General features: G+C 31.4%; 1 protein-coding gene across 1 annotated transcript in view; it reads right to left on the reverse strand.

Moving 5' to 3' along the window:
* Positions 1-3676: 3676 nt before the first annotated feature.
* Positions 3677-25844, reverse strand: part of LOC131849291 (arf-GAP with Rho-GAP domain, ANK repeat and PH domain-containing protein 2) — a 74330-nt gene continuing 52162 nt past the window's right edge. The window contains exons 4-11 of the mRNA XM_059199331.1: positions 15616-15737; positions 12986-13109; positions 12087-12299; positions 10336-10526; positions 9354-9587; positions 7385-7741; positions 6381-6505; positions 3677-5993 (exon numbers count right to left, since the gene is read on the reverse strand). Coding sequence (XP_059055314.1) covers positions 5858-5993; positions 6381-6505; positions 7385-7741; positions 9354-9587; positions 10336-10526; positions 12087-12299; positions 12986-13109; positions 15616-15737 — 1502 coding nt within the window. The 3' untranslated portion in view covers positions 3677-5857. The remainder of the gene's footprint in view (positions 5994-6380; positions 6506-7384; positions 7742-9353; positions 9588-10335; positions 10527-12086; positions 12300-12985; positions 13110-15615; positions 15738-25844) is intronic.

Below are 25844 nucleotides of genomic sequence, written 5' to 3' on the forward strand. Positions count from 1 at the left end.
AACATATAGTTATCTCTTCTATCCGTACGGGGTAGTCAGAGTAATTGTGCCTAAATAGATACTTTTTGTATAGTGGTACTGAACTATGTAACTGTATCATATTTATTTAAAAATTCCATTTCGATATACTTAAAATATGATTTGTAAACCAGGTAAACAATATCTCTATCTATCTAAATCGATATTTAGATTACATTCGGAAACAGGACTACAGAAAGTTGTAAGAGGTTGCTACTAAAATATACTACGGGAGCAAAGAAACTAGTGCCACAGAATAAATCTTATACGGACAAATAATATTACTTTACTTTTGCAAATACTAAAGAGGCGTAACTACAAATAGAAGCATACACCAAGGTCAATAGATATTTATAGTATGACACATTTTCTTCTTTTTTCTTCACATTTTTTAAATTGTATCCGGAATGGCAAACAAACTGACAGCCTACCTGATGGTAAGCAGTAACCGTCGTCTATAGAATTGAACATTACCATGTGACACCCGCGATACCAAAATGAGTTGCCATTCTAGAGGACTAAGATAACATGCTTTTTATCCTGTAATTTCACTGTCTACCTTTACCTACCTACAATCAAAACTCAGCTTAAAAAGCAAGCTGCTTAAAATGAGACTGACAGTGGAGTATGTAGGCTAATTTTTATAATCTACTATAGGAATGAGTCTTCCCTTTTTGTTATTCTACACTTTCAAGACTAAAGGAAATATTTCGTAAATATACAGACTTATATAACCTTCAGAGTATAACAGTTGATTTGGAAGTGATATATTAAACAGGTTTAATGGGTCATATATATGATATCATATATACGGCGTTAGTGACATAGGTTGACAGGAATTTTTTATATCTTGTACCTATTTTGTCACTAACGCCGTCTAGTGTTATGAATTATTAAGAATTTCGCCGTTTTGCGGACAATTTAAGAATACTTAATAGTAATAATGGAGTTTTGCAATTGTTACTGAACATGTGTATTAATTAGTATAATTAAGGTTATAAGTTATGTTAAGCAATTAAGAATATATAGAATAAATATAGGTATATGGGTACCCATATAGTATTTTATAAATAATACACTTTGCCGCCAACAAAGGTTTATGTAAAACGACATCTACCATATATATTTTACAAAAAAAAGTATTATATTGAAAACCTCTAGGTATATACCTACTATTACAATCTCAAGCTTCTTCATTACCTATTGATATTTCTTCTCACACTCTCATTTTATTTCATTATAACTTTCAACAAAACTATAATTAATTGTATTTGACTGTTTTTTTGAGATAATGTAAATATATTTATTTTGAGAGGAGAAAATTTAAGATTTTTAATTATCGAATCGCAAGCGTCTAATTACTTGTTAATCTATCCCATGCATTTCTATTTCTGTTTGCTTTATACATCTTTTTAGATAGCTATCTACCTACTTAAAATTTATATAAAGTGATAAATTAAAGATTATTTTGTATATTATGTAATTCTTATTCTTAAAGGTACATATCTAGTTATGTATGAGATAATAACAGTTTCATACTGAACCAACGATACTAAGCGTTTCTATATCCTGATATACCTATGCATTCTATAAATGACAAAGATAATTCAACAACGAATAAAATATACCACTATATGTGTGCGTGTCAAGACGTATGGCGTGACATCAGATAATACGAGGAGCACTCGTATTCGACCGTCAACTGTCTACGAATGCGCCACTAGCTACCTACCCACTTACCCGGCTAATCTCCTCTTCAGTCAGTTGCTTAGACATTTTGCCTTCCAAACAAAACTACTACAAACTTATAATGATGCAATTAACTTAATGATAATGTCAAAACACCACAAAATTAATTAGACATATCTAGAAACTAATTGTAAAGGCAACCGAAAAAAAAGTCAGCCGGTGTGCTATGGAGGTAAAAAACAACTGGTACACAATTTACGGGGACGTTTTCCTGAGGTTTATTAAAAGAAGCAGAAAGTGAAGGCAAATTAGAGCAATATGGTTTATTAATGTTAAAAGTAATTTTGTTCGGATGCGGGGGACAGGCCCGTAGTGGCGTGCGGTCACGCGCGCCCGCGACGGCGCGCAGTGGCACCGCGCCACTCACATCGATTCTATGCATTGTCTTATTATTATATTGCCAATGTTTTGTATGATCTCGTCGGGAACCATATTATTATACACATCCTTATCATTTCAACCCGTAACGGCCACTGGTAAACAAAGGCCTCCCACAAAAATCTCCACAAGAATCGGTCCTACGCTTCTCGCATCCCACACTTTGCAGCGATTTTGACCAGATCGATGGTCCACTTAGTTGGGAGGCCTACCCACGTATTGTCACACTACGCAATCCATATAAGATACCATATCCATATGAAATTTGCTATATTTTTACTGCAATGATTAAATGAGGAACTATTAACATAGACGGCGTTAATGGTTTATGCTGGCGGGACACCACTGGACATCCTCCTGTGGTGTCCCACCATGTGATGAGGATGAGGTCGGATCATCGTGCCAAATTAACCAGGAACTTATCACAATGGTTTCCTGGGGGAACCGCGTGGAGGTCGAGCAAGCAAGGATACTGATAGCAATGGGGACCTTAACCCACATTACTAATAAGACAATTCCCCTCCAAAAATTACTGTTAGCCAAAAATAATATGAAGTGAGAATATTTATCACATTGTGGCGAATTCGCCAGGAATTCAATATTTGACGGCCTCGGTGATCAAGCGTTTTAGTACACCGCTTTTATTCTAATGGTCGCAGGATCGATTTCTCTCACGGTACAAACATTTGTATTCATGTATATGTAGGTATGATTGTTTGTAACAGTCTGGGTGTTTATTATGTATGAATTTACAAAAATAAAATTGATAAGGGGGACTAGTAGTAGTATTACTATTACTTATTCAGTGCTACAGAATTGTTGTGAAAATAGTTAGGCTTCTGTAACTTGCTGTAGTTGTATGTCATCTACATATGGTTGTATAAGTAGTGCTGTGCTGGCTAAAAACTAATTTATTTCTGTTAAGTGATTAGTGCAGCCACAGATAAAAAAACTAAGTCACTTTCAATTTATATTAGTTTGGATATGGCCATTTATTTTCTAAATATTACTTATTTAGAGGGGTGCTCGAATTAATAAAACAACATACACTCTCATCAATATATTATATAATATTACAATTGTCTAATCTACAATAATCATACAATAAACTATACCTGTTATTTTTGTATTATCGAGATAAATTTCTAAACATCACAAAACAACACTGTATAATATATTAAAATTATGCATTGTAAACTTTGGTAATATTTACGTATCACATTGTTTAATAATTAGACACAATAATTACCATTTTCAATTTTGTTACACATGCAAAAGGACTCGTAGATAGGTTTTTTAATATTTTTTAAAGTCTATCACAAAACTCGTGAACAGATATCAATTTAATTTAATCACATAAAATATGGTCGTTTGTAAATCTTACACATTTGAGCACTGTTATTAGGAAAACATTATTTTCTTGCAGTCTAATGATAGCACCTAATAAAACAATGGTACAAAACAAATTATGAGCAATGTAATATAATAATAAAGCAATATTATATAGTCATAAAAGTTATAACGGAAGGTTCTGAAATACAGTGTTAGTATTCATGACCTCATATGGCCGACATAGACAAAGGCGAGAAGAAAACATTAATGACAAAGAAACATAAAACAAGTTATGTTTAAACATCAAATTACATACTTAACGTGACCATTTATTTTTATCAGGACGGTACACTTGCGGTATAAAATAATTAAAAAAAAATAGGATTCATGCCCCTTTGCATCATTGTGATGCACATAAGAATGTAGATAAAATATATTTTTCATTCTTTTAATTTTTAATATTACAGAATATTAATACGCTGTAAAACTTTACATGTTGTAATCATGTAACTAAACATGTAAATCTTTTCGTGTCAAAAAAGTTTATAATATTCTTGCTATACTTTTCTTTGTCTATCGTAAGCGTCTCAATCCTATGTTAGTTAGAACTAAGACGTTTCATTGATATAATTTATATAGATTGGTTACATATATTATCAATATATCTAAAGTTTCCTCCGGCTGAAGACAACGGGACAGTCAGTCTAAAGCAGGTGACATGGTCACGTCAAGCACACTACAATTGTCACCACTCATGCTAATAAAACATGGCAAGTAAAACATACACACTTCAGTGCGAAATCCTTAATATACCTGGGCAAGACTATTGAGTAACAATGAAATTTAGACTGGGATTTATTTATAAATACTTATTTGATCTTTGTAAATAATGCTGAGAGGAACTATATGTTTTTGTGTCGAATTATATTTAAAATTAGCACCAATTCAGACTTAATTCAAATTTTGACATAACTTATTGTAACTTAATTCCTATATCGTGTCAACATGAGAGTGTGGAATGTATATTTTAATTCATTAATTGATAGTTAAGACATTAATATAGAATAATAGATTTATAGTTAAATATAGATTTAAACATTGGCAAGTTATACTTGTTATTTTTCAAATAGTTCATGTTTCATTCTCCATTAGTAAATATCCAACAGTAGGTAGAAGTTTTCTTAAATTTTATACTAGTTGTTAATAATATCTTATTTAGCTCGGTGTTGCACAATAGTATAGCTACGAAATCTAATATTGTCTATAACATATAAAAACAAACATAGCAGCACGAAAGATAATTTCGGTTTGAACTTTTTTCACTGTTGTATAGAATTGTACGCGTTATACATATATATAATGACCATTTGATTTTGATATTATTTAAGAGTTCCTGTTATATCGCCGCTGTTACAAATGACCACTACAGTCGACCCGTGACCTGGAGCTCTTGAATAATATTAACATGGGTAATATCCCATTTGAATAATGTTGTACATTAACATATCACTTATAAAACACTTGTTAAAAGCATCATGAACTTTGAAAACTTGTATTAATGATCATAATGAATGACAATTCGTATATACGATTCAACTCATATTAGCAAATTATTTTTCGCTATTTATGGAATCCCCTAAATTAGAAAAGCGTCAAAAGCTTTCGCTTTTTATAAACATTATGAATATATATTGATAATATGGATTATTACATGTATATTAAAAATAAGTTTTACATCACTCGATGATTTGACAAGGTTACATCAAGACACGACTAAATGCCATATCTACTGACAATAATACCGTTGTAGTTGTTATAAACTACTGGGGACCACGGCTGGTGTCTTCTAACCAAGTCAAAACGTCAAGAATGTAAATATATTAATTACATTATTGATTAGTAATAACATTCGATATGTCATATAATTTTATTTAATTCGCTACGTTTAAAACTCTTATAATTATTATTTGTACGCTCATAAGGCAACTGATTTTTTATTAAATTCATAATATAAAGTCAGTGTATAGTATATATATGATATATTTAATTACTAAAAATTATAAATTTTATATAAATGACTCTATACTCCCGTATATATTAATTAGTAAATGTCTTTCAGTTTATTAATGTTATAATAAACATATAAATTTATAATAAAAAAAATCTTTTCACAATTGTATTTTACGAATACCGTTTACAAAATAACGTATAAAGCGAAGCTTAATTTTCTAATCATTTCTTTCATATTGATTATTATAAATGTCACTTAGTCGTAGGTTCGACCTTTTTATTATTTATCCATCAAAATATCATATGATAAATAAAACGCTGCTTACTCTGCCTAGACGATGTTTCGATTCTAAGATAAAAATGAAACAATTTATTGTGTGTCGATTAATCGAGGTATCGGCATAATATTAGAGTGTTCCGCAAACGTTATAGCAGCCAACCATTTCAAGTCATTTTTGGCCACTTGGCTTGATATCGTGATGCCGAACCATGGTCTCTCTTTACTTCTGCAATGGAAAAAATAATATTATTCAACCTTCATTCAATTCACAAATAAAAATAGGCAAAGCGACATAATATATCCGTTTGAATATATTATGTCGCTTTGTCTATTTTTATATCCGATAGGTTTTGAAACATTAGGTTCTTATTGTTTTATTAAGATACAGTAATTAAGGAATACATTTAATATATTACGAAAATAGTGGTTTGTATGTTCTACAACGTCAACCAACAGCTAGATGATTAATAAATATGACGTTGGTCTATAAAGAGTATCTATTATACCACATTACTCCCTCCCAATGGAAACAAAACTTATGACTCTAGTCTTTATGAACCTCATCGTTCTGGTAGTTTCCGCTAATTTATGAATTTGAATTTGGAATACTTACCGTTTCGGTTTGTTGTTTTTGGGTATAAAGGTTATAGCCCACAGTCCTTGAGGATTGCGCTTCGGCTCATGACCGAGGTACCACAGGTGATCTTTAATTTTCCACTCCTCTGCTTTCATTATACCCTGAAATATGGGATTTCTCTTAAAATATATAACAATTTTAAGGCTAGTTTAATTTTCAAGCTTGCCAAAGAGTATTAGATAAAAGTATAGCAGTCTTGTAGCATTTGCTTGTGCACTTAATTCATTGGAGTTTATTTTAACTAGTTAATTTTCTTTAAATAATATGTATTTATTCAACATAGATTAGTAGTGAATGCTATGCTAAAATGTATCATATAAATAAACATGTAAAATTTGTTTTCAGCAAATATTACAAGATTTAATACAACCGTTCTGAGAACCAATACGAGTTAGAATTCTTTCAATAAATAAAGGTCATAAAGATCGGTATATAAATCGTAAAAAATAGACCGTATTATAACAATATTAAACAAGATAAATGTCCAACTAGAATACACCAGTGGTGTATTTTTATTTTAAGAGTATTATTTTTATTACACCAAAACATTACTTTTTAACGATTTTGTACCAAAAGTTAGATTACAAGGATAATTGTGACGAAATTAGTATCTGCAGAATTGACAAATATAGTATTTATTTCTTGAGAAAAATTATGGAAAACAGTTTAGTATTAGACAAGTGGTGAACTAGTTTATCGTGTGGATCCGTATCGGATCCCAAATAGAGAAAATCGCACTTGATGTTACAGCATTTAACAATGCAATATACCATGTTAATGCGACCACCATGTGGTCCGGAAAGACCAATAGTTAGACGACCTACTGTTACTAGTAGATAGTAGTATCTACTACTCGACTCACTTTCATTCAATCGTCCTCTACAGGTGCCCCGTCAGCGCATGCCGTTAGCGTAGGCGAGTAAACCATCCATTATCTCCTACTATAATATTTCTATTATTTAAGATGTTCGAAAACTTACTTGTTTATCCTTAAAATAACACAAGTTAGTTCCGTGTACACCAAATACGTGAGACTTGAATGTTTTCGTGGTTTCGTTAGCAAACTTGAGAGTTGCATTTAGCTGTGGAGCCTTCTTGTTAGCCTCTATGTCATGTAGCATTGTGTTTTTGGTCAGCAATAGATAATTCTCTTTTCTATCCTCCTCGTCCCAGTAGCTCCATCTTAGTACTACATCTAGAACTACTTCGTTTATGTGGATTATTCTTCGCATAGCATTGCCGCAAACAACCTCTTCCAACATCAGAAGGTGAGAGTATGTATTCGCTTTTTCGGCTAATTCTATACACACGTCCGCACTTGTTTTGTTTGGGGTGAGCTGTGGATAAATAGAATATTGACATGTTTAAAATAGTATAAAATTGTATAGGAGTTATCTTCACTAATACAATTAAATAATACGTCTCATGTAAAGTCAGCATTACATGCATGACGTGGAATTGAACTTTATTTTTCTAAAATAAAACTAGCCTAATTTACACCTTATACGTCAGCTACCTGCCAATAAAAAACCGTCAAAATCGGTCCAGCCATTACAGAGATTAGCCGGAACGAACAGACAGACAGATAAAAATTTTAAAATGTTATTTTGTTGTATGTACCGTATTTATATTCATATGCATGTAATAAAAAACGGTTATTTTAATATTACAAACAGACACTCCAATTTTATTTATATGTATAGATGATAACTGGTTTAAGGTGTTGGTGTGTGTGAATGGTGGAATATATACGTAAATAATTAGTATCCATTTATTTACAGACACATATTAATCTATTGCCATAATATGAGTAAAACCAATGTTACACATACCACTACACGCTAAAAATTATGAATTAAATTATATAATTGCCTGACTATCTACGATGTATAATAAAACGTTTTCTAACTTTGATCCATTTGTAGGATCTAAATAAATTTAGAATTTGATAAGGCGTCATATTTCCAAGTTTTAACAGCACGTGTGAACTTCAGTATTATGATGCTGGCAGTATTTTTTATATTATAAATCAAGAACCGTTTCATTTTAAGTTTTTCCCTTCCACTAGTACAATGGTAACATCTTTGTTATTAATAATAATGAAGGTAATATATATTACTGATTAGGTATAATCTGTATTTATTATTTTAATTGTAGTCGGTGTTAGTGGGGTACACCTCATTCAATTGATATATCCAACCATAATATATTTTTAATGTTACAATATTTTTTCTATAAAAAGTAATGTCTCCTTCAAAACTATACCTGAATAATAGTAATTGGCTTTTAAAATTATTATTTAAAACATATTGTACAATGTTACAGCACTTGTAACTGATCCATAATGAATTAAAGTTTAAGTAATCTGTTTGTAACATAACCATAATATGTCACTTATATGAATACACATATTGTGTATATCTTGACAGAATGTGCGAATTTGTTAGAAAATGCAAATACTTTTAGAATTATGCAATTCAAATGAAAATATGTACTTTATTAATATAAAATATAATTATTTTTCTTAACTTTATTTATTTTATAATAATTTTTTTAATGGCTTAAGAACAATTTTAAAGGCTTGTTTTAAAATTTGATTTACAATGTCAATTGAGACGAAATAATTAGCTACAGAATTAAAAAAAACTACAATTTATTTTTTTGCAAAACGAATCATGAAATACGTTGTAGTGTTAAAGAAACTGCACAGTTAAATTAACAAACCCCATTTTAGCAATCAATTAAAAGATTATACAGAATTAATACGCGTAAACATATTGTCTATGGTAACTGTCGCCTATACAAACGCCTCATATAACTGTTTTAAGGGGGAATAACTCTTATAATATTAAATGTTGTATAATAATCTTTAAGTAATTATTTACCTTAAGAGTATCTCAAGAAAAATAATGGTAACCAATTTAAGATATTAAAATGAACTGGGCTCACCGCCACATGGTAGCACGTGGACTTATCATTGATATAGACCCACGCTCGGAGATCTCCAGCCGCCTTCGGAGCGACCGAGATCTGTGATCCGTAGACCTTCACCAGCACCCTCCTGATGGCAGCCTCTCGGAGCTTCTCAGCGTCAGTGGGCTCCCAGATCGCTTCGAAGTTCACAATCAGATCTTTAATCACGTACAAGCATGTCGTCCACGTTTTCTGGTTTGGGTCGCTAGTCTGTAAAAAATAAATACACATTAAATAAAAAATACGTCACATCCCGGCCTCGGTCTAGTGGTTTAACACATCTCTTTATTTCAAACAGTTGGGGCTTCGATCCCTCGCATAGTACGAACATTTTGTAGACATGAGTATGATTGTTTGTATCGGTCTGAGTGTTTGTATATAATGTATGTATTTACAAAATATATTAGATGGCGTCATGTGTGAATTAAAGATTTTATATGTATTACATATTACATTGTTCTGTTATTTGTCTCTTATTTTCATTCTATGTATATTTAAAACTATATACAATTTGGTAAGTAGTATTATCTTATTAATCATAAGCATGATTAAATAAATAATTATAGCACACATGAGCAGCTAAAATGTGCGCTACAATTATATTGTAAAAATATTGAATTTCATACATATATTTAAGAATATATTAATATAAAAATGTAATCTGTACATAAATATTCATTGGTATAGGTGGAGCGACGACATACGTAGGGTTGCGGGTAAAAAATGGAAGAGAAGGGCTGAAGATCGTGCCCAGTGGCGTGCCTTGGGAGAGGCCTATGTCCAGCAGTGGACTGCAGTGGGCTGATGATGTTGATTAAAAATTAAAGATGCACTGTAAATTCCTTATTTTTTAAATATATACCTAATATTATCAGTATATAAATATTAATAATGTCTACGAAACGCAAAAGTTTATAACAACTAGAATTAAGAAGAACATTATTCAACTTCAACTTACAGTGGCCTGCGGCATTACAGTGGGTGCCCAGACCGCCGCCAAATTCTCCGCTCCCATCTTGTTCGCGTACATCATTGAATGCACAAAGTTTAGGTGTGCAAACAGCTTCCTAGCTGTATTGGATGCCACCAGTGGGAAGGAAGCGAATATTCGTCTATACGTTTGGTGTCGCTCCAACGCGTTCGGTATACCTGGAATTATTATTTTTTAATGTTTATTCTTATAGTAATTACTTATACAGTATCTTATTAGAAGTCAAAAACACGATACAATAAGAGAATTTGTATGAAAATTAATAAACAAAAACCGAAATCAAAATGGGCTATTTAAAGAAGTCCACTGCATATCAACAGAATTACGTATTTTGAACCCTAACACAGCACGTCGAAGTTAATATTAAGGCGTGAATATACAATATTCTCCACTAGTGTGGTTTGAGTAAAAAACTCTATACTTTTTCTTAACTGTGTAAACTCAATACACCGTTCATTTGTTACATTTCATTTACGTATATGTATTTTATTTATGATTATGTACCTTTAGTATTTGTATGTATATGCATTTAGTATTCATTTATTATCTTTTTATAATGCGCCACCTACCTTTCCCTAGCACAATACTTCTATTTCCCAGGTTGTCTGTAAGAGATTGCTTTGAGCGATAATGCCGTCTTTGGTTTCTTCTTTGTAATTATTTCTTTTTTTATGTACAATGAAGAGTTTTATTATTATTATTAATTGTTTTTAACATTATCAGTCTGAGAACTGTCGCTTTATTTGCTGTAAAATAGGAATGGCACCTGTATATAATATAGTCCCGTAACGGCTGCCTTATTAAGGTCTTTTACCTCTTATATATAAAATATTACTGCCATTCGTTACAATGTAACGACACGGTAATAACACTCTGGGATGGATGCTTCCAATATCGCATGTGATTATTAGTGCTCAATTAGCTCTCAATTTGTGTAGAGAGATGTTTATGATACGTAAGAATTTAAAGTACATGACAAATTTACTAACTAAATATTATTGGAATAAAGAAGCATTTTAGTTTTAAAAATATCTGGCAGATGGAGCTATTTGAATTCTAATTTTTAGTACTAAATCTAGACTACGAGAATACAGCGATACGAACCCCTGTAGTAAAATAAATACGAGAGAGTTGAGATGAGGTGGTAGTTCATAGTGACGCTAGATGGCAGGTATAATATTTTTACCCAATAAAGACTTCTCGATACTTCTGCGTTCCTAGTACTCAAATCGAATGTAAAGCGAACAAAAGGGCTTCAATATAAAAAACTAAATGATTATATATTAGATGATTGATATAAGAAATGTATTTGACACATTTATTATAAATTTAAATATTTTAATAATTAAATTAATATTTTACATGACTCTATTCTTAATTGATGAAAGAATATTCTATTCTATTTTTTTCGCTGAGACTGTCTGTATGAAACTTTGAACCTGCACGTAGGATACCTATATAAAAGTTATCCTACGAGTACGTACTCGTGAGGATAACTTTCATAATTTGACAGTAAGATTATTCAGCCGTTTATTCGTGAAAACGGTCAGACAGACCAACTTTCGAATATATTTATATTACAAGTAAGTATTGAAAAGTAGATCCTATACTTGATGGCTCCTAGAATATTTTGTTAGGGTATGACAAGTTGTGTATCTATTATTCTCGCCTTTGAACACCACAATAAAATTAAAAATTCGGGTAACAATATTCCTTACGTAGAGTGTCGATGAGTTCGCCATGTTTATTTTGGGGTATAAGTGATTCTGGTAGTTCCCTAAAGAACCTCTTGAGTGCTCCAGCGACGTCGTGCTCTGAGTGTTGGCCGTGGCAGAGCTGCACTGACCACGCGTCCCGCCGAAACCTTGAGAGCAGGTCGGATATCATGGAGTTGGAGCCCGCACGACGGTATATACCCTCCGAGAGACTGCCTGGAAAATTAAATGGAAAAATATGTATCTTTTTATTAATATTATAAATGCGGAAATATGGATGTTTGTAAGTATGGGTGTTTGTTACTCCTTCACGCAAAAAGTACTAAATGGATTTTGATAAAACTGTACAGTAATATAGCTTATGCATCAAAATTTTCAATACATGAATTAAAAAAAATATAGCCTATGTGTTAGGCTATATTTTTTATTATATATTATATTTATATTTCAAATTTACCGCGGGCGAAAAAAAAATCTTAAAAGTAACAGTTGTAATTAAATTATTATATATAGGTATATATATATATATATATATGCATACTCTTAGTAATCAGATAAAATGAAAATCTATATTTTTTTATACAAAAAAAATAACCACTGTTTACAAAACAAAAAAATATCGGTTAAAAATACTATATTATTTCTTAGAAATGCACATGGGAGTTTAAAACCTGCATATTCGTTAATATGCTCTCATCGGCTCTCATGTCTGAGCTTACTCTATTTTGCACATATGATCATTCACGTCCTCTTCTTCCTTTTATAACATTACATTCATCCCCGTTCATTTTAAGCACTTCTTTAAGACATGTACCTCGCTCCGCATGATATGCCCTATATGTTGTCTGTTGTCTGTTGCCACGTCACAATATATATATATATATATATATATACATACGTACCATGTGCGTACACAAAGCTGAGACATTTGTCGACCACTACTGGCACGTCGTCCTTGGTGAGCTGCTGGTGGTGCAGATATGTGCCGTTGTTATGAGCTGCCAGTCGGATCATGAACTGCCAACTCTGTGACACCAAAGTTAACATTAAGTACAATTTATAATATTATACTACACAGACTATGACTGATTTATTTTTGTAACTCAACTATTTTATTAACCCACTTCAAAAAACAGCAGGTTGTTTGTTTGATTGCAATGTATTATTTTATATATATTCATCGACATCCTAGTTAAACGTAAACCATCGGTCTATAATTTACTAAAATGAAATACAACAAAAAATTTGATAGTTGTATGAAAATTAATTTATTTTGAAAGATATAATTCCTGAAGTGGTTCCGTTGTTACCGAATAAGGATCTGATAAATGGATCCTAAGATAATTAAAAGAAATATTCAAATTCTAGTTAAGTTGTTGCGGTATTTACATCCAGGAATGTCCATGCATAAATCGTTAACAGGTTTTTCGTGATTTGAACATGCGTATAATAGTGATATTTGTTACTTTGTTTCACACAAAACATGGAATCGATATAAATGTACTACATACATGTATGTCCCTATTATATGAAAATAGCATCAGCCTAAGTTCTTTTTCATTTTTTTTCGTTAAATCAGCAAAACCAACCGTAGCAGACTAAAAAAAATACTATTCTAAAACCTTAATTTCTCACCTTAATTTCAAGAAAAATGTATTTCTATAACAGAAAACGAGTTACAGAAGTCGGCGCTCCGATGATTGCTCCTAGAAATATCTTTTCTATTACTAACTTCGTATTGCAGCCACTTTGCAATGCTCTTAGGGTGTATATTAGATATTACGGTGGAAATATTTCTTGTGATATTTTCATATATATAGATCAAAATGTCAAAACTATTGAACGGATTTCAATTGACTTTGTACATTAACAGATGTTTGAGAAAAGGTTTAGGTGTTTGTCTCTTTAAGATCTTTGTAAATTAATTAACATATCTGTACGACGACGTTGTGGTTCGCAAGTTATATATAAAACTTGATATTGAACGCGAGTTACACTACATTTAAAATGTAGATTTAGGATCTTCTATTAGGGCACTTTGTCTAATTAAACTAATTAAATATATACTAATATTATATAAAGGGGTAAAGTTTGGAAAATTAGGGTAGTCTCCAGTACTAATGATTCGATTATGAAAATTCTATTTCATTGAACAGCCCATTGATTGAGAAAGGTTATCCGCTACGATCAATAAGAGCGGAACTGCAATAAAATATACTGCAGAATCTGGCAAAATATGGGGCAGACCTAGTGACCGAGGTCAGTTATAAATTCTCTTAGACATACAAACATGTTTAAACTATACAAAAATTATAGAAATGAAAGGACCAAGATTGGTAAGTTTCAATTTGAATTTTGATTGGTTGAAGCTATAAATGCATATTTAATATATTACTTATCAATTACCTGTCTCCCATTATGACACGCAGAACAATAGATCGTCAAAGGCTCTATTTCAATAATATTACATACTGCATTCACGTTTATTTCCAACAATGGATTCAATTAATTTACTGTACATTTGAGTAATTAAAATTTTGAACAAAGTATAGATGTACTCATATAACAGACACGACCCGTATTGCATCGGCGATCGATTTAGACGTTTCAATTAGCTAGAGGCTGCGTTCGGACTTTTCAAGGACATACAGAGTAAAAGGGGACTGTTTTGTTTTTAATGGTTTATAATGGAACGTTGTAAAAGCGTGGACTGACGTTATACAAGGTATGTAGTAGTCTGGCGGTTTAGCACATCGTACAAGAAATCGAACCCGTGACGTATGGTGGTCGGGAGCTCGATTCGATGCAAGGTTATTCAATAGATGCAAACATTTGTATTTATTTATATTTGTATATTTGTATTGATATGGGTCTTTCTGTTTACATTATGAATGTATTTAAAATATCATGTACATTAAAGTATGATAAAATAAGTTTTCGTCATGTATTGAACAAGTTCAAGTAATAAACCATATTAACTACACGGTATCAAAATGCTTCTTATATTAAACTATACCGTAAAATATGCAAAAAAAAAAACTAATATAAAAATTAAAATCTCATTGCAATAATAAGAGAAAGTTTTGTACTGACGCACTTATCTTAAGTGTATTTGTAATTATAACTTATGACTTCATTTGTTTCGTTACTAATATGGCTACCAGACTACGCTCTATATCTACCTCTCATTAAAACAGTTTCAGTACAAAGAATGAAGTTACAAAGTCCGACTTTAATCTATTTTCCTTTCAAGCCGGTAATAAAAAATCTAATAACGGCGATGCGATGTCAAAAGCATTATACCCACTTTGGACCAAAGGCCGTATTATTGATGATGCTACAGCTGAGTATAGCGTCCAGTCAACGACGACGAAATAAAAAGTGATCATCACGACTGCGTATACCTATGTGTGCGAAGTACCTATTAGCAACGAACGCGGGGTCTAGTTTCCGAAAAACAACTAAATCGTGTCTACGATACTAAAAGCGTCGTATGTATTCAAAACTCTAAGGTATAGGTCATAAGGTTTACCTTAAGCTCTCGGTCATGAGCAAAGTGCAGGTATAATGTGGCTAGTGGATAATCCAGCAACAGATTGTCGGAGCATTCAGACTGACAGGACTTTTTCGTTTCTTCCTCTGTTTCTTGGGAGGCTGATAACAAAACATATAGATAATTTAAAGTTGTGTTCTAAATACAAGTAATATATCATCTAAATTAATAGCTATCGTGTACAATATATATTGTATAATAGTAACCGCATAAAAATACATTTAGTTGTATAAACAAGTGAAAACTTAACAGTATTATGGATATCACAATAGACAGACGGCAGACATCCTTTATAATTCTCATAAAAAAACCTAATAGAACGTGAATGAACTATTTTGGTATAAAGATTATTTTCAAGAGTAATATCATGAACATCTTCTATTTCCCTTCAAATAACCCCTTTCAAAATGCATAAATATTAAAGCGCTCTACAAATGCATGTTAACTATTACTGCAAACTTGTCACTTTTATTAAGAAATAGCTAAGAAGAAAATACTTAAATAGCTTCATAAGTCGTCTGGCATTTTTATAAATAGATAGATCAAATATTTAAAGAAATTCGATACAAATATCACTCTGTCGATACCTTTGTGCTCGGAACAATGAGCCTTTGTTCTACTTTTATTAAATCTTTCATCAGTATTTTCTAGAATTTCATTATCATGTTCATATAATGCAACACGTTGTCTTCATACAATTTTAATGTAACATGACTGTATTGAAATGTATTATGTTACGTTAAATCAGCAATGATATTATAGTCCAGTCATATTAGGCAGAAAAGGGGTCAACCTCTGAATGAAAGACAACAAGGTAAATATTTATATGAACCTTTATGTTGTCATTGTAAATGAAGTCTCAAATATTTTTGTGTCTGCCCTTATATATTCAACGTGATTTCGACATATTAGAGCTTGTTCAGTCTGATCACATCGCCGCGCGGTATGTTCCTTAAATAAATATATACCTAAATGATCGCACAATATGATCACTTAGGAACACGAACTTAAACATAATTTATTTGATTCTATTGAATTCAATTCAGTACTTTCTTTGCATAAACATGGGTACAAATTGGTTATTACAACAGAATATTTCGAACACCATATTTTACCTAGTACCCATGCAAATATATTTACTATAGCACCGGATAAAGCTTAGCAAAAAAATCGCGTCACATATAATATTTAATTATTCGGATTCAAAATAGGTAACTCGTAGAAATAAATCTAAAAACAGACATGACTGACATATTGAAAAACGGTAAGCTCTTTCAAAAAAGAACAAAAGGAAAAAATAGTGGAACGGGAATGGTGGAATAGAATTTTGTTGCTTTGTAATTTTCAGCACCCGTTCATATTGACAGGTCAAAGCTAAAACTTGAACTGCAACATAGTTTTTCAACTACGTCCAAATTATTGAAGCATCAAACAAAAGCGAGTTATATTGAAAAATGTAATAAACTGGCCAATCGAATGTTGGACATGGCAAAGGAACGCCTGCAAAAAGGTTACTTGTGCTGCAAAGCTATTCGCTTTGACTACACAGAGCACAGGTGACATTCGATATTTAGAGATGTGACACTATACTGCACCCTTTCAATGCACCCTATATTGTTGCAGTCCTAAACTATACCTATAATATACTCGGTACTATTAGAACATGTGAAAGTGTCGTTTTTTCAGAGTCAAAGTCAAAATAATTTATTCATACAGAACACTTTGAGCCATTATGCATATTCTAATTTTTTTTCAACTTCTGTTCTTCTGTTAGACGTTTTCAATGGCTGAACGGATCTTAATGAAATTTGACGTGAAAATACATTACGAGAACGGATATAAGAAGCAGACGAAGTCGCGAAGAGGTAGTCAGTAGCGTACGCTAAATTGTTAACTCACTTAAATTTTAATGTTTTCAATAATAAATTTTTTGACAGAACAAATTTGATTTTAATTATTAAATTTAGTATTTGTTGCCTTAAAGAAAGATTATTATTAGAATGAGAGCGCCGTGGCCTAGTAGTTTTCTTTGAATGATTAGCCGGTATCGGTAACACTAAATTCAACAGTAAACTAAATTTATAAGAGAGACGGCGGTAGGGTCGGCTACTAATACGTGAGACTAAAATTTTATAAAATAGTTATACAAATTTGCGGCTTGCGACAAATATATAAATTTATTTCTACATCAATTTTATGCTTCGATATAAAAATAAATGCCAATTGCATATAAATATTATTCACGCAAACTAATTTGTTTGATGACAATAAGACCTTTATATAATAATGAGTATACGCGTCCTTATATTGTTACATCGATAATTTTTTTTTTAATAATAATTAAATTTATTTTTTGAGTTCAAACTATTTTAGTAATTTAAAAGTTTACATCGTGTCTGTGTGACATTGTTATGGCGATATTCGATCTTAGATCGTCTTTTTAATAAGTTGAGTCACCTGTAGTATGTCTGAATATAGTATAAATGCCGACTATAGTACTTTAAAAAGAGCTACGCTGTAATTATTTAGTCTAACTGGCAACGATAATGTTCACAAGAAGTAGCAACTCACAAAATATCGATTTACAAAAACAAATGTTTTTGTGTCTACGTTGAATGTTATTCGATACCTCTGAGTACTTATTCAGAGAACATCCCACTCACAGCCCACGCTATAAGCAGACGCAGACGAGGCAAATTTCTCGCTCGGATTTGACTGTCAATTCAAATTACACTGCGCAACGCACACTAGTCTATAATAATCCTTATAAAACTTTGATAAAATACCACTTACAATTGTGAATTTTAAAGCTCCCTCATATCATTCTTGAATACAAATGTTTCTATCTGTGAGGAATCGAACTAGCGACCATCGGAAATAAGGTGATGTATTTTACCGCTAGACTACCGAAGACCGACCGTCATATCTTAATAGTCTTAATATACAGGTACAGGGTAGGCAGAGACAATGAAAAACCAAATGCTGCTATTTAATCACACCTACTTAGCACCCTATTTATCATCAATACATTCCCGCCAGGTTGTAGGTTACGAGTAGGTACTTTTTACTTGCCCCTTTTACGTTACTTGTTTGGTGGACGTGCATTGCGTCTGTCTAGGGTGGCCCCTACTAATAAATCCACTCATTCTCGCTCAATAAATCATTTCATTACTATTAGTTCGAAAGGATTACGACGAAAGCACGATGTGTAAAATTACGATGTCTAAAGATTTCATCGTTTTGTTTAATTATTATCAATGTAATCGTAATTCCTAAAAATTACTATCGTTTTCTATTTTATATATATACATACCACCTTTTAAAACTTGTGAAGCAAATAAATCAATAATTCCATCTCTTTAACACTGTAGCGAACTTCTTGTAACGTAATTGTATTTATTTTTTACAAATTCTATTACTTACGAGTATTATATTTTCGTCGTAAAATATCGCTCTTACTGATTTTCTTAGAAAACTTCACAAACCTCTTAATTTATTTATTTACAACCTCCACTTGAAATATTTCTTACGATACATTTAATAGATTTGTTTATTTTTGAAAAGGTATATTGTATATGTATGAGTAAATATAGGGAAATACAGTATATACACAGAGAAGGAAACTCTCATAGATATAGTACCTACCTAGATAGTCACTAGCCTGGAAAATATTTTATCAGTTCAAGTACTGTTTATTTCTAAGAATATGAAAATAATAATTATAAAAATTTATTACTATCACTATGCTGTTAATAAAAACAAAAACTGGCCGCTAGAGACAAAAGTAGGTATTCAATAATTATTGCATATTCTGAATTCTGTTTTAGGGAGTCCGTTGACCTTCAATACGCCGTCTTTAAGTCTAGACGTTTAAGTGAACATGACATGTTCAAGGTACACAAAAACGACAGAATAATAACAACTTCTAGTGTTATTATTATTCTAAAATTATGATAATAGGTATCAAGTTGTATCTAAACCTTATCAAAATACAGACATTTTATTCTAAAATGAGGCAACACTGCGGCGTTGAGGGACGGGTACATAAAACATGTTTGAATACAATAATGTCTGGTTCATTTGTCATGTCAACGGGTGCTACTTATAGAAATAGATCCTGCTTATTTTTTTTTTTCAGTTACTATGACTATTTACTTTGTTGTATTTCTAATTGTGTGCAATGGGAGAGGAGGAACTTATTATTGATAACTAGTGACTTATTAGTCATCTATGGTAACCAAGGTTACCATAGATTCGTGGTGAATTCGCCACGATGGACTAATGGGCCTGACTTCATGGTCAACTTATCATCCTGCACAATCGATGCGCCACTGTTAGAGCGTTACTTATTCTTGTCTACAAATATGTTTTAAAATATCTTGAAATTTAACATTATATTATAAGTTATTTGCTATATATATTTATTTATATATATATATATATATATATATATATATATATATATATGACTGTACTAAGTAGGAGACCTAGAAGTAATAAACGGTACTGTTTCTATGACAATAATTTTAATAATAATTGGCAGATAAAAGAAAAATAAATATTTCTAGACAGACAAATACGATTTTTATGATATATTAAAATTAAAAAAGACCACTACTCTACAGGTGTGTTAGTTTATAATCACACGAAATCATAAATATGAATAAAATAATGAAGATAAAGATTGATAAAATTGAAAACTGCACTAGTCGAGTTTCTCGCTTGGTTCTCCCGAGCTTAATCTGTATGCTGAAAGTAATCAGAATTTTCTAGGATTCGCCGCTAGTCTTCGACAACTAGCAGAAGTACAGTTTTAGATTAACAAGATGAACGTAAAATAACAATAATTTTGCGACCGGACCTTTCATACTTACTGTAAATATTTATTTATTCTTTAGAATTACCAGCATCCGTTACAACAATAAGAATTAGCTATATTCAATTTAGTGCCAACATGCACCACATGTTAAATGTAGTATAATATAGGATACTTTTTTCTATAATTCACTTATAGAAAAAATACCGTGATATATCCAACACACACTAGTAGTCCAACCTGACTTTATTCTGGTGAATATAATTTTGTGAGTCTGATATATATATATATATTTAAAATATTAATTATTTCAACGTAACATATGCTATATATATAAATATTTTCTCAAATCAGAGCAGTGCTTTTGGAGTATTTTTTCGCCTTATCAAAATCTACTCTACTTTATAATATTAGTGCAGCTTTCTTTGGATAAGTCAGCAGTTTACAATGATTAATCCCTCTGCCAGCTAGATATGGAAACTGGCGTAAATGATGAAACATTTTAAATATATCGTGCCTATGATAATACATTATCCTTTTAATATTAGTGTAAATACGGCACGTACATGTTGGGATAATTTTAATATTACATACATTAATATTACATATATCTTTACTACTACGTTGATGTGAATTTAACACTTGACATTTTGCTGTGGAATATTTGAATCCAATATGACAACACCGGACAACGAAGTTGACAAGTTCACTCAGATTAATTTGTTTTAATATCAATACTTCCATCGTCGGAGTGTTAACTATATTCGAATCACGATATTTGGGTCAATAAGAAGGGATTAATAAACAACTCGGTCACGATGCTTTCATTTATTATTTTATAATACAGATTTATAGAATAAATTATTCGATACCGATAATAGACATGTTGTTTATCGTCTAGACAGTGTAGGCTGAAATTAGTACGCAAGGGTCGACGGTTACCTAGAGTCGAGCAGACATATCAACAACGCTTGACAAAAGAATTTGGACATAATTCAAGAGTTTATTTAACAAGAAAATACTTGAAATCTTGATCAATTTAATATTAGGTCAATACTAAACTAAAACTATATTGATAATATAAGAATAGATTAACATACTAACAGTTTTTAAGTTATCGAATTACGATGCGTTCGTTGAATAGATTAATTTGATAATAACTGAAAAGTAGTTTCCTTTTTATAACAAACATATACGTCATTTCTTGTTTGGTATTACATGTAATTGACATATTACTTAATGAAAATTAACTGTATCGTATCAATATCATGTGTATATTTAACTTGTAACCGCAATTTACCACATTTCATCATGTGCGTAGGTAAAAGAAAATGAAGCGCATCTATATAAAAACAGTTTGTACCTCCTTAGTATTTCGAAAACTTATTTAATTACCGTTGTATTTGTATACGTAACCCGCGGCGCTGCAAGTGTTCGATTTCGTTTGATGTACAATGCAGTGGAAAGTTATATGCTTTATTGGCTTCACTGCACAGTGATTGAACTTGTTGTTGGTTAAACACTAGCCATTGTTTACATTATTTCAATATTTACACAGATAACTGGACTGAATCTAGAGATATAATGATTTTCATCAGAAACTAGTGAACATTGTTCTCTAACAAGTTTAAGGTATTCCATTATTTCTGAGACAAATCTCTAATTGTAATGTACATAATATTACAATTAGAGATATGCTAAACATATTTTAAGTTCAGAACTGATAATAAAGTTTTTTTACGGCACATTTTGACAAAAGAAATCAAGCATTTATTATAATATCCACTATTTGTGCCAAAAAAGAGTTGATATATAAACAAAGAAAACCATACACCTTGATACATATTATTAAAAAATAATAATCTCCAGATTTGACGAAAATAGACAATATTTTCTCGACTACCCTGTACTTTTTATTTTATTTTTAAAGTAAAAGCTGTATTTAGGCTAATTGTATTATAAACTAATTGCCTCGCCTACCTACGTCAGAGAGGAATTAATTGGCTTTAGTGATTTAAAAAGCTTTCTAAAAAAATCTATTAATATCTTACAGCCATAAAAAAGTATAATGATCACCCCCATAAAATGTTCCATTAAAAACAATGAAATTTTTCCAAAACTCAGTAAATTACGGAAAATTATGTTCGAAACAAAATAATTCGAGCGCGAGTAATGTAACATGCGCTATTTAGTCTACGCCCAAATGTATTTTCAATGTGTATTCATTTGTGGTAAACATTAATATTTCCTGTTTAATGAGCTCGGATCAAGTTTGTACGCAATATATCATTGTGCACGTAAAATTGCTCATCACTATTTAATATCAAATTCTATTAATATGTGAATGTATTTTCCGGTGAATCAAGTTTTCAATTAATTATCGGGAGCCCACCTCCTGTTCAAAATCCATAACAGATTATTATAGAGAGCGCTAAAATTGTATACGGCTAATTATATTCTTTACATGTTTTTGTCAGGGTCATGATGAGTCGTTTGTTTATAATAACTAATTTACTACCCCAAAGGTCTTTAGCCGACACCGATAAACTTTGTGCCTCGATTCAGACTAACATTCCCGTGATGAAAAATCCATAACAAATCAAATTAATCCGAGAGACGGCGGCTCCCCTCGTCACTGACTACCCTACCTGGGACAAGTCTTCTATATAATATATATATATCATTTATATATGGAATGTGACTTATATAAATACTATGTACTTTGCACTGCACTAATACTGTAAATATTCTCATAATGCATGTTATTACATATATTCCAAACGATTATATTGAACGTTATTATTTTAAAACAGTTTTGTGCACTGAACCTTCAACACAACTGTCTATTTGTTTTTTAGGTTCCCTACGTATGCGTTTAGTGAAAAAACGATTTTCGATACGAACGATATTCCTATGGTAACTCCTATGCTACTTTATTCGCTGAAACCAAGAGGGGTGGTTTCTGGGAACAAAGTATCAATAGTATGAAAGTAAATTTTGCAATATTGGTGTCTTTAATATACTATTATAATATAATTTATAGTGTATAGGAAAATATCGATAAGTAATGATAAAAGCTAAGGAACTGTAAATTAAAGCACTTGTTTAGACCATTTACAATCAGTATTGCATGTTGTATAGAATTCCTTATAATTATTATAAGCTATTATAAACATTCTACGGTTTGGCACAAGGATATTAACTCGAATGAAAAGATAAGTCGTTTGTTATATCGAGGCAGCTTATTTAGAGGTTTTCTTCTATTGCGTGCGACTCGATGAACAATGGACAAATACACCGGGGATGAAAGGTGTTACACCTAACACCTTGTATTTGTACTTTGTCACCACACCAAGATATCTTCCTTATAACGTTGTATTTATGCTACACTAATAAAAGATACCTATTTTCAGAAAAATGTTAGCGATATTTTTTACGAACTCGAGTATAAGAGACGGCGAGACAGATACTTTTAATACAATTTTTTACATCATGGAACTCGTGTTTTTCTAACGGCGACTTAATGTAATTGCCACAGAGTAGGTACTTTGTGTTATATTAAATGTAATATGATTTCGTTTTTTGATCTCTTGTACGAAATAAGTTAGTATGAGTTTGTTTTTATTCAGTTTATTAATTGATACGTACTCGTATAGAATATATTGAAATGTCAGAAACATACGTAAAATTTTAGTCTAGGTTTTTTTGTGTTAGTAAAATTGGTAAAACGGGCTGTAGGTTGACTGAAAAATTTGACACAATGTTGCATTCCAATACGTGCGTGTTTTTAGAGTAAATTGAAATGCATTTTATTTACTTTTTCCATTTGTTTCATACTATTCTGCGCTACCGCGAAGCTTTGTTAGGTTTAGCTGGTAAATTGAATTGTGTTATTTATTCATAAAACTGAATGTAGGAATTTTTATATCAAATTTTTGCTTTTCACACCCGACTAAAATAAGACGGTAGCATATTTTTACGGCAAGTTTTATGATCATTTATTAATCAAAGTAAAACATAAACCCCATATATAGTCAAAATTTAAGTAATTTTTTTGATTGTACAATATAATGAATTTTATTCAATTCCTTTCTGCTTCTTTGACTAAACATATCATCTATAATTCTTAACTATAATCCCAAAGAATTGTAAACACTTCTAAGTCGCACCTAGCACATTTCGTTACGTACGTGTCTCTCACTATCTTGTCTCTTGTATTGAAATACGATATATTGGAAATAAAAACCCTCACCTAGGTATAATATATACCTGTATATACCTGTATACTCACTTATATCTGCTGTCGAACAGCGTGCTTTATAAGTTGCGTTCCGATTTTAAGGATGAGATGGAAAGTAAATGTATTTACTTAAATTCAAAACTCACGGGCGTTACAAGACGACGATGATGGTCTTGGTGCTATTTATGTATGTATGTATATAGACGATAACAACAGCATTCCGCCATTCCCGTTATATTAAAGAATAATTCTCGTTATATTAAAAAACGAACACTACACTTTTCTTTTGTTTCTTTTACACAGTAATATCAGTTCAGAATAAAAATATGTATATATTGCGGTGTTATAATTTGTATACACAGTGTAATTTGAAGGAAATGAGAACTTCGATACCTCTATATATTATTTATATAAATTATTATATATAATAAAACATTGTGGCTTGAACATCAACCCTGTATTAAACGTTGCCTAGTGGAATACTACTCTGAATTACTTCCAAGAGGTCCTAAGCTCAAATTTGGCAGACACCAAAAATTATTTAGTATGTCAATTTATATATCTGACTGACTCCCCGGTAAAAGATACACTGTTATCAAACTTAAAATTGATCCGATGGTTGTGGTTAATGATATACGTCGGATTTCAATATACGCAGCTAATTTTGGGCATGTCAAGTGTTCCGTTCAGCACATTGACAGTTGACAATGCCTGTTACTACTCTATGTAGAATAACAGTCGTGATGATATGCCTTGAGTTTAGACTTTCTTTATACATATTAGAAACAAAACCAACATTCAAATTATGTATTTAAAACAAAGCTTTTGTCCCAGGGGTCCGAGAAATCGGATAGCATTGACGGTGTACATGTAAGTTAGAACGATTCCCGGGATCGCCGAGGGCTCGGACATGTCTAGCACAGAGTTGTGTTAATGAGATCATGTAAACTGTACACAGGCATACTTTTGGCCTTCCCTAACGAATTAACAGGGGCCGGCGTCTGTGTTATTTGAACGTAAGCCCCCGTTTATAGCATTTAAGGGTCAGTTATAACTAAATTGTTTCAGTTACTAGTCAATAAAATCGATTAATAATTAAGATTCTATTTCATATTTAATAGAACTTAAATGAAAGAATCTTATTGAAATAAA

This window comes from Achroia grisella, unplaced genomic scaffold (genome assembly GCF_030625045.1).
Source record: "Achroia grisella isolate CSIRO2021 unplaced genomic scaffold, CSIRO_AGI_Agris_v1 utg640, whole genome shotgun sequence".
In the NCBI taxonomy this organism is placed as follows: Eukaryota; Metazoa; Arthropoda; class Insecta; order Lepidoptera; family Pyralidae; genus Achroia; species Achroia grisella.